The sequence below is a fragment of the Wyeomyia smithii genome, chromosome 1 (genome assembly GCF_029784165.1).
Source record: "Wyeomyia smithii strain HCP4-BCI-WySm-NY-G18 chromosome 1, ASM2978416v1, whole genome shotgun sequence".
Classification (NCBI taxonomy): domain Eukaryota; kingdom Metazoa; phylum Arthropoda; class Insecta; order Diptera; family Culicidae; genus Wyeomyia; species Wyeomyia smithii.
The window spans coordinates 5,077,965-5,089,411 of record NC_073694.1 but is presented as its reverse complement, the minus strand read 5'-3'; the positions used below and the strand labels follow the sequence as shown (position 1 = coordinate 5,089,411).

The following is an 11,447-nucleotide window of genomic DNA, read 5'->3' as shown; positions in this document are numbered from 1 at the left end:
TGTGGGGGCGGATTAATGCGATCCTCAGCCACGGTTGCCTCCGTTAACTTTTTTGTGTTGTTCCATTTCAAATTCCATTCTCCTCCACTATTCAGGCACTATCCACACGTTAATATTTGAAAGGGGGTTCCGTGGAATGTGGGCCGAAGGACGGACGGATGGTTGGAAAGCTTCGCAGTTGGAAAGGTTAGTCCTATGTGCAGGAAAGCCCTGCCGGCAGTCGTTGCTAGTATTTGCTAGTAGTAACTGGTGTGGTTGCAGAGCTCGAAGAAAAGTGGCTTCTGAGTAGTGGGCAAATGTTTTCCAGCTCTATGTGTGATGCGGCGGCGGTTGTCAGGGAAATTGGTCACTGAGCAAATAGTTCGTAGCAGAAGTTTTCCGAATCGATTTAATTATTTGGTGTGTACCAACGAAAAAACAATATGCTGCTGAGCTTGTTTGATCGTTAACTATTTATCAGTGGTGAATGTTTGATTGTGTGTGAAAAGGATTTCACTCACCATAAGACCTAATAGCCCAGTAATCTTTCATCTTTGTAAAAAAAATGCAATTAACAGTGGCTCGTTACTGCCGGTCTATCAAAAGCTATTAAGTGAGTTATCAGGAAGAGAGAAAAAATTGATGTAGTCAATGCAAAATCACATCAAAGAACAGTAAGAAAGTTCAGCTCGGGTGTGGTAATTAACATTGTCCGATGGTAGAAGAGTTTAATAACAGCAGTGTAGCAGTCGAAGAATTTAAATCAACCTCAAAATGGCATCCCAAGCCAATATACCCACTAGTTCCGGAAGTAATTCCTCGTTTACTAATGCCCACACTGATGAACGTTTAATGGTGAGTAATTTAATTTTAGGGTTTTTTTAAGGTTCACTAAAAAGGTGAACATCACTAGCGACCCCCTCGCATAGGCAAAAAACATTAAAAAACGAGAACAACGTAATGCTAATTTTATGCTGAACCACTTCTGTTGTATTCCCCCTTGTTTTTTTTCTCTCTCTCCATGTTCCTAACTAGGTCGCCGTAAGAATCCGTCCTTTGAGCGACAGCAACGAACCCAACTGCATACAGGTCCACTCGAAGCGGACATTACTTTTCGACGAGGGCAACCGCAACAAGCCCAAAAAGTACAACTACGATTACGTCTTCAGTGAAAGCTCGACGCAAGTATGTTTTCGAATAATTTTTACTGTCAAACGAATGACACTGAAAACCTGTAAATAATCTTTAAAAAAATCGATAAAAAATATTCAAAAATTGTAAATGAAATTTGTTAGTAAAATCTTAAACATATTGTAAAAAACCCCGGTATAAACTGCTCAAATAATTGGAAATAAATGATTGAAGAGGCATCAAATGTTTTCAAAAGAATTATAAGGAATCAGCGTAAAAGCGTTAAATAGTCTTTTAAGTATTTAAAAACATTAAAAAACTCAAATCAAAATGAAATCGGCAGAGGATTAAAAACCTTTCGTTGTCAAAATGTGCCGTTATTTAAGAGTTGTCGGAGCAATCGTTGAAAAACCTCTGAAATATCAAAAAAAAATCGTTTATCGTTGACAAAAGGTTGTGAAAAAGTCGAAAGAGAGTCGTTCAAAATCATCGAACTAATAAAGTTGCCTAAATATTCCGAAAAATTATCAAACAATTAAACACAGAATATTGTAAGTGATAAAAAAACTAAATAATAATTTGATAAAAAGCCGTATCAGTTTCAGACGAAGAATCAATCACAAATTCGTTATAAAGTTCATCAACCCTTCGCAACAAAACCCTTCAAGAAATTGATAAAATGTCACAAATGTATGGATTCAGATGCGTAGAAAATCATAGAGCACGGAAAACCGCTATCAGCAATCAGACAAACAAAAAACCTAAATTAATCCACCTAGCGGTCAGACTCAGCCTTTCTCATTCAAACTTATTATTTGTAAAAATAGATTTACATGAATGCTTAAATCCAAAAAGGTATATTCACTCTTTGGGTTCAAAAATATTGATGTTGTAATTAAAGTATAAAATATGAAATTTGACGTAATGTTAGTGCTTCTGAAATAGCGAAATATAAGAAATGACTCTTAATTTCGAACAATTTAATCACGAGCGATACCGGGAACGTTCAAATAGTACGATACCACATTTAAATCATGTTGAGGCCATATATATTGATCAAAGCAGCTATAGTGTTGAATAGTCTTTGAATTTCTTTTCTTTACAAAACTTTTGAACAGTATATAAATTTTTTATTAAGTTTGTTATTTATAAGTTTGAGAGATGACTCGTTCGTATGACACTAGTTATGTTCAAATAAGTCGTGTAATACTTGAGATAAAAGATTTTCGTTGTTTTACAAATTGAAACATAACGGTTGCTTAAGTTTGATTACAATCAAATGAAAAGGGAACGTATGGAGGAGCCAAACTTTGAAACCAAGTGTTCAGTCATAATTCATCACTTAACCCTTAACTATCCCGTTCATTCGATATCAATATTGTTCAAATCTGTTGTGTAGTTTCTAAGATAATGAAGTTTAGTGATTTTCACATTTCGATACATTACAGACGAAGTTACATTCCGATTACAGCAAAATTCAACAGGGTGTTATGAGGCAGCTAGACCTTTCGTTTGATACTAATTCTGTAGAAATCATGTCAACCATCTCTGAGAAAAGTGAGTGAGCCCAAGTAGTCATCAATTTATGTTTCTTTTCATAGCTTGATTTCACATTTTTAAACATAACAGGAAAAGTAATGATCCGTTCGCAAAAAAAATCATTAGGGTCTTATGGGGCAACAAGACTTTCCATATGACACTGACTTTATGAAAATCGGTCCGGCCATCTCTGAGAAACATGAGCGAGATTAAACAGTCTCCAGAACACGTTTCTTTCTGTAATTTCTGAACCATATGTTCAATTTTCATAAAATTCAAAAGTTGAGGGTTTTTAGGTTGACCGTTCATTTGAAACCAATTTTGTTCAAATCGGTTGTGTACTTTCTGAGATATTGATGTTTCGTGATTTTTACATTTTGATACATAACCTCTAAACTAGAAATCAGATTACAACAAAATTCAATAGGGTCTTATAGGGCAACTAGATCTTTCATTTGCAATTGATTTCATTGAAATCGATTCAGCCATCTCCGAGAAAATCGAGTGAGATTGGGAGAGCGTTACACACACACATGCAAAAAATGCTCAGCTCGTCGAACTGAGTCGAGTGGTATACGACAGTCGGCCCTTTCGAGCACTTTTATACCTTTAGTTTTTGCAGTGATTGCTATACCTTTCTAGGAGAAAGGCAAAAAGTGAAATGATAGAAATGACTTTTAATTCCAACTTAAATCCTGAGCAAGGCCGCAACATTGAAATAGTACAATATTAAATTTAAATGATGTTGAGGCCACATACTTTGATCGTAGCTATAGTTTTAAACAGTCTGCGGGTTTAGTTTCTTTCTATAACTTTCAAACCACATGTTTAAACATTATGAAATTCATTGTTTAAGGGTTTGAAAGCCCATTTATTTAAATTCAACTATGTTCATAGCTTCTAAGATATAAGAGCGTTTTTCACATTCTGACGCAGCGCCAAAACTAAAAGTTTGATTACAATGAAATTCAATAGCAACCTAAGCGGCAAATAGACCCTTCATTTGACACCAAGATAGAAAGAATCGGTCAGACCATCTCTGAGAAAAATGAGTGCGAAAGAAAAGTGCACATATACACGTACACACCCACCCACAAACATATACACCTATACATGCATATATGCAGAAAATGCTCGATTCGTCGAACTGAGTTGAGTAGTATATGACATTCGGCCATTTCAATCATTTTTCTACCTTTTGATTAGCCAGTGATCGTTAGGAGAAAGTCATTATGTTTACTTTCAGTATGTGATTTCACATTTTTATGAACAACGGACACAGTTACAATCCGATTGCAACGAAATTCAATAGCAACCTATGGGGCAACTAGACCTTTCATTTGACACTAATTTTGTGAAAATCGGTTCAGCCATCACTGAGAAAAATGAGTGAGTTTAAACAACCTCAGGATAACTTTTCTTTACATAACTTTTGAACCATAAGTTCAATCATAACGAAATTTAAAAGTTAAGGGTTCTGGGGACAGCCCAATCATTTGAACCAGTTTTATTGAAATCGGTTGTGTGGTTTCTGAGATATTGATGTTTCGTGATTTTTACATTTTGATACATAACCTCTAAACTAAAAATCCGATTACAATGAAATTCAATAGCAACCTATGGCGCAACTAGACCTTTCATTTGTAATTAATTTTATGAAAATCGGTCCAGCCATCTCTGAGAAAAGTGAGTGAGAAAAAAAAGTTGCACATACATACACACACACACACACATACACACATACATACATACATACAGAAAATGCTCAGTTCGTCGAAAGAAGTCGAGTGGTATATGACATTCGGCCATTGGGACCACTTTTATACCTTCGGTTTTTCCAGTGATTGCTATACCTTTCTAGGAGAAAGGCAAAAATCGCAAATAAATGGCAAAAAGGGTCAAAAAGAAAGTAAAAAAAACACTTTTTTTCAATTAGGAGAAGTAATCTATTTTTTTATTTGCCATACAGAAATCGGCAAACTGTCGTCAAATAAATTTCAGAAAATCATAAAAATGGTCGTTAAAAAGCCGTCTAAAGTCAACAATCGAACGTTATCGCATATTTTGTTCACAAATATGAATAAGAAAAATAATAGCGTGATAATAAAGGCTGAACTTGAGGAAACTGGCAGTTGGTTAGTCATTTTTTATGGTTGTTGGTTTAAAAGTTGTTTGAAATTTGTCGCTAGGAAATCGTTTAAAAGCTATGAATAAATTTGTCAAAAAAATCATTCTCAGATAAGTAGTCATTAATAGCACAGTATAACAAAATTTGACTTTTTTCTGCCTTGGTTTCTATATATAATCGTTTTGTGTATTGAGATGCAAAACCAAATTTCCCCGAGTTTAAACCTATTTTGGATTTTTGAGAAATCGGAACTTTTCTATATTGTTTCGACGCGATTGTGTTTCAAGACCAAATATCAAACTTCCAAGAGTTTGTCCACATATTAGCATCTTCTTACCCATCTTTTAAAAGAAACAGATCTAAAATCGGACAAAAACTGAGCTCAAAACAGTGATTCTACGAAACCGGTTTTTGCATGGTTTTAGTAAATTTCACAAAGCAAAATAGTGTCGAGTATGTATCGTTGAGTATCGCTTACACTTTTGATATTACAAAAAACAGATTTCAAATAAGTTAATTTTACGTCTAGAATAATATTGAAGGAGAATTGGGGCAAAATCGTCATGTTGCTGACATTTTATGTAACGTTTGCGGTAAACAAAAAATGGACAAAAATTGCCCATTTTCATGGGTTTACTTTTAATTCCACTGACGAAACTACTCATGCATCATCAATCATAGTAACCCATGAGTTAGCAAAAAAAAATTGATAGCTTTATCAGTCAAACTCTAACTGTGATGGTGAAAAAAGTGAAGCTACTCCGTTCAGAAGTGTTCGCGTTCAAAGAACCTATCTCACCCTGGATGACAACGACTGGCAGGGTACTTCGTATTTCACTTCTCCCACGAAGGAAGTGAGCTCCGAGGTGAAATTTTTTTCACACACCAAGTTCCTCAAGAAGGTGCGGCTGTGGCTGACAATCAGCGAGAAAGAGATGTCAAAGTTGCTCTTCTTTCGCTCCAGGCTGGCCGTGAACGGGGAAATTTATAGTACGAAGTGCCTGCCAGAAGTTGCGTCGTTCATCAAGAAATACCATAAGGGCGAAGACACCGTGTTCTGGCCAGATTTGGCGTCGGCCCACTACTCGAAGCGATCGTTGGAGGAGATGGAGCGGCGGAATATCGATGTGGTACCGAAGTCGGCAAATCCGCCCAACGTCCCCCAGCTGCGTTCCATCGAGAATTTCTGGGCAAACTTGAAGCGCAAGATCTATTCCAACAATTTTGTCGTTTCTCCTGTCCGGAGCCATAGTGCCTACAGCAGTTTACCTATGGCTGATCGAATTTCCCTCCAGCCATCTTCAAGAGTAGCTGCGTCAAGCTGCTCTGCCGTTGGTAATGCTGCTTCCAGCTGCTGCGCTTACTCCCGTGCAACTTCAGCGTCCCGTAGTTGTCCGATGTTTGGAAGCGGTGGGCGACTTTGACGCGTGTTTCGCACCGTCGAAAGTTTTGAGCGCATGCATACCGCAACAAGGTAATGGTCCGAATCAATATTCGCACTGCGGTAGGTGCGATCGTTGATGGCTTCTGCGAAGAATTCACCATCGATTAGAACGTGATCGATTTGTAAGTCAGGTGATCTCCAGGTGGCTTTGTGAATGTCTTTGCGGGGGAAAAAGGTACTTCTAACTACCATACCGCGGCGTGCAGGCTATTCGGCCCGGTCACCGGTCTATACATTGCCTCCCGTCCTATCTGAGCGTTCATATCACCGATGACGATCTTAACGTCCCGTTGCGGACAGTTATCTTACACCTGCTCCAGTTGCGAATAGAACGCTTCTTACTCTTCGTCGGCTCTTCCTTCGTGTGGGCAGTGCACGTTGATGATGCTGTAGTTGAAGAACCGGCTCCTAATTCCCAACTTACACATCCTCGCACTGATCGTCTGCCACCCGATCTCGCGTTAGCGCATCCTACCCAGCACTATAAAGCCCGTCCCAAGCTCGTTAGTAGTGCCACAGTTCTAATGTCCGCTTTTCCATACCTGCTGTCTCGACCAGTAAAGTTCCTGCAGTGCTACGATTTCGAAGTTGCGTGGATTGAGTTTATCATATATGCATTAACTTTTTCGATATTTGCATCGTTTGGTGTTTTGTGGGGCGACTTGTTGGGCTTTCCCCAACCCCCTGTCTCACCGGAGGACCATCGTGTCAGCTCTGTTAAGAGTCTCACGCTGATACCAGGACGTTGATCAGCCGCTCCTGGAGATCAGACGTTGTTTTGAGCCGCCCCATCTTGGTGAACAGACGCTCAGGTTGGCGAAGTATTTCCTCTACCGCCGAGATATGGTAACCGCGCCAACGATCGCGTCGCACCTTCTCACTTAGCTATTGTCGGAAGACAACATTGCCCAGGCAACGCCAACCATTTGTGTCCATGTCAACTGATAGTCTATTGTATCATATGACTCGTGGAGGCGTGAGACAGGAACTTGTGAGGACCGGAGCTATGTTTGACGCTCCCTTCAAGTTGTCAACTCACCATTTGAAGCCTAAAAACCGGACTTGCCATCTTACAATTCATGATAATGTCTGAGGTCAATTTCAAGCTCCTTGCATCATTCTGGTTCCGGAGATACTCATATTAGGTGGTATTTGCAGGGTTGTTACAGAAACCTTAATTTTGAATCCGCAAAATCCACGCCACGGTTTTGAAGATCCGCGCCGTGGAAACTAAATCCGCGCCGAAGAAAAAATAATAGACACTTATGATTCAACATGGTAAAATTGATACCATCTTTAAAATGTCATGCTGATATGTATAACTTGATTTTATTTAGCTTAAAACGTAGGACAGTTGACTTACTGCGGCCATGTTTCGGAATGATGCTGACCAAAAATGTTGTTTGGAAATTCTTATATACAAATGTAAAATGCCCGTAGCACTGATTTTATCTCTCGCGATTTTTTTCTCGTTGAAAAGAGTATGACTATGAATAGTAAAATTCCTGTGAGACATAAGTTAGACATAAAAAGTGAGAATGACGAGATTTGAGAAATGTGGGTTGAGAGGTTCGATAAATACTTAAGACATTAAAGTGATAGATAACCATTTAATCCCGTATATTGTCGGAAACAGAAATAAGTAATTAATAATCTTCGTGAGTTGCAAACCACACTAAAAGTTGCAAAAAATCTCGTTGAAAATAATTCAAAAGGACGAGATAGGTTTTAGCTAGAAAACGAAAAAACCGGTTATTAATACGATTAAGTCTATGTAACCCACGTATAGCGCCAAACTCGAAAAATTAGAAGCAATCGAAAAAGTAGGAGAATCCCTCAACTCGATTTCAGGTCTAACATCCAATTTATATCTGTAGAAACATGGAATAGACTCAAGTAAGAGTTTTTTAATGCAAGGTGACCACTCAAAATCAATTTCGATTTCCCGCTTTTTTCCCGGTTTTCCCGATGAAAGGCTTCAAATTTTCTCGGTGCTTTATTTTTAAAAATAATGTGAATAACATCATTATACCTGTTTATTTATATCCTTGCGAGAATAGTGTTATTAAAACTATGAAAAATATTTCTCCTTCAAAATTTTTTCTTCCTTTAACTGTTTATCCACTTTAGCAAATACCTTCATGGAGACTTCCTGCACAATTTACGCCCTTTTTATCTAAAAATCGTCGACAATCTTTCTTCTGCTTTTTCTCTCTGTTAACCTGCTCTTGAATGTCAATGGAATGTATGGAAAAAAATTAAATATCGATCGTTTTACATTAGAGCTTAGAAGTTTTGTCTTCTCATGCAAAATTTGTTCTCAAGCGAACTTCGGGAAAAGGAGCCTCAAAGTGACCAATGCAGAAATTCACATGAAACTGTTCAAATTTTTTTTTTTATGGTAAGGCTGATACAAATTTCGAATTCTTTTTATGTCCAAGGTTATCAAACTTTGCAAAGGGGGTGGCAAAAAATAAATAACACCGAGACGAAAAAAAAAGAAATATCTTTGACAAAAGTTTGTGTGCAAGTTATGACGTTTGTAACTTGCACTCAAATGAATGTTTTTTTTTTCTTCATCTATAATTTATTTGACACGGCACAAATACAATTTAATGTTTAACGGCGCCAATTATATCTGGTAGCTTACTTTCTAAAGTATATGAATAACTAAAAGCAAATTTTTTATCCTCGCTGCCGACTACGAGCTGAAACTAAATCTAACTTAAAGCTAGAATGTTTTGCATTAAAAGCACTGATTTGTTGTTTGATGGTTTTCCATCGCCATAGGTAAGTAGCATATTGAATATGTTCCGCTGCTGGGCCAAGATATTACGGACTGGCATATTGGGTTGTCTCCCTCGGGACCTGAGAGTATCGTGCGGGTCTAGTTGCTGTTTCCGGATCCGGGGTCTTAACGTGTTCGTGTCGTTTGGTTGGATGTAGGCGGAAGGGAATAGGATTAAACTGGGGCGTGGATGGATTTCAGGAAAACGTATATAAGGGACATGTAGGATAGGTCACGGCTCGCGGCATCACGGCGGCATCACGAACAGGAACAGCCGGCTGCCTACTTTCGGCTTGCAGGGAAGCTATTAATTTAGACCTGGCGTCACGGTGTATGACCAAACCACATGCTCTATGTCGTGATAACCCTCACCACAGGCACAGATACCACTTTCCCCGAGCCCAACACGACGGAGATGCGCGTCAAATCTATAGTGATTGAACATAAGCCGGGACATCACGCAAATGAAATCCCGACCTACATCCAACCTCTTGAACCACGGGTTCGTCGATACTTTGGGGATTATGGAATGTAACCACCTTCCCAATTCCCCTCTGGTCCAAGCATTTTGCCAACTGATGATCGTATTCTGACGTACAAATGAGAAAAATTCATTAAAGGCAATTGGTCTTTCATAAATTCCACCGTTTGTTGCGCCCACCTTAGCCAAAGAGTCCGCTTTCTCATTGCCCGGTATCGAGCAGTGAGAAGGGACCCACGCTAAGGTAATCTAAAACGATTTTTCGGATAAAGCACTCAGATGTTCCCGTATTTTCCCCAGGAAATACGGAGAGTGCTTAACATCTTTCATCGATCGGAGAGCCTCAATGGAACTGAGACTGTACGTAAAGATGAAATAATGGTCCGTGGGCATTTTTTCGATAATCCCTAGGGTGTACTTAATTGCAGCCAATTCTGCGACGTAAACAGAAGCAGGATTATCGAGCTTATGGGAGACGGTTAAATTGTTATTGAAAATACCGAAGCCAGTGGACCCATCAAGAAGTGATCCGTCAGTGTAGAACATATTGTTGCAGTTGTTGTTTCGATATTTATTGGAAAAAAATTTGGGGATCTGCTGCACGCGTAAATGATCCGGGATTCCACGAGTTTCTTCTGTCATGGATGTATCGAAAAACACAGTAGAATCAGAAGTATTTGATAAGTCGACACGATTTGGAATATTCGAAGAAGGGTTAATATTTTGGGACATGTGATTGAAATACAATGTCATAAAACGGGTTTGAGAATTAAGTTCGATTAACCTTTCAAAACTTTCAATCACGGGACGGTTCAAGACCTCACATTTGATAAGGATACGAGAAGACAGGCTCCAGAAGCGGTTTTTCAATGGTAGTACTCCAGCTAAGACCTCCAAACTCATCGTATGGGTCGACTGCATGCAACCTAAGGCGATACGCAAACAACGATATTGTATTCGTTCCTCAAATAAATGTTGAAAAATAACACTTTATTATTATTATTATCTATTTCGCTTGCCTTTTGACGACACTTTCTCTGTCACTGGACTTGTTCATTGCTAAATTAAGCATTAATGCTGTCGGAAAACAATTAAAATGAATAGAACGGTATGAGCTTTTTTTTCTTCCCCTTCCAACATTTAAGATTTTTGAAGGGGGGGTGACATAAAATGAAAATAAAATTTGTAACGGCCTAAAGGTGTTGGAAATTCATAAAACGTTGAAATCTGTCATCTCGAAACATTTTTTTTAAGTTTTTTAAATGTTTGATAAATTTTCTTATGGCCCGTGAAATAAATTCAAGCGACACTCTGAATAAGCAGTTTGAAAGGAATATTATTCAAAACAATCGGTGTAAAACGCGGCTTTTCGTGGAAATCCGCATGAAAAACCACGGAAATTCCGAAATCCGCATTAAAAAAAGGCGTGAAAAACCAAACTAAAACTGCGTAAAAATCAATTTTGATACATTTCTAAACGGAAGCATGACAGTTTTTCAGGAATTCGATAGATTTGAGCTCCTTTTTTAAAACAGTATACAACACATCCTAACGAAAAACGAAATCGTCTTGAAAATTCTAAAATATATCAAAAAATTGTTTTGCCAAAAAAATGGTTTTAATGACATAAATTTTAGATCGTAGCAATTTGGAAAAAAGAACAATTATTCAAAAATAAATTATTTTCTTTTGAAGTAGAATACTTCTCTCAGGAAGTTCGGCTACATAGGGATGTGAAATGAAAATCTAAAACCGAAAAAAGCGAAAAATATGTCCAATTTCAAATGCTAATAAATCGGTTAGTATTCGATGGATTTCCTTCGTTCTTGCAGCAATAGATTGGAAAATCTTCTAAGATTCTTCCCAAAATAAGATAATTGTAATTTTATTATTCACAATATTGTACTATTGAAAATAGTCAAGCCTTGTCAAAACGAAAATTTCGACCCCTGATTGG

The 11,447-nt window shown here is 38.0% G+C and overlaps 1 protein-coding gene across 1 annotated transcript in view; it reads left to right on the top strand.

The window, feature by feature from the left end:
• The first annotated feature begins 233 nt into the window (after positions 1–233).
• The window catches only part of LOC129732996 (kinesin-like protein KIF19), a 63,979-nt gene continuing 52,765 nt past the window's right edge, over positions 234–11,447 (top strand). The window contains exons 1-2 of the mRNA XM_055694561.1: positions 234–834; positions 1,015–1,164. Of these exons, the coding sequence (XP_055550536.1) occupies positions 754–834; positions 1,015–1,164 (231 nt within the window). The 5' untranslated portion in view covers positions 234–753. The remainder of the gene's footprint in view (positions 835–1,014; positions 1,165–11,447) is intronic.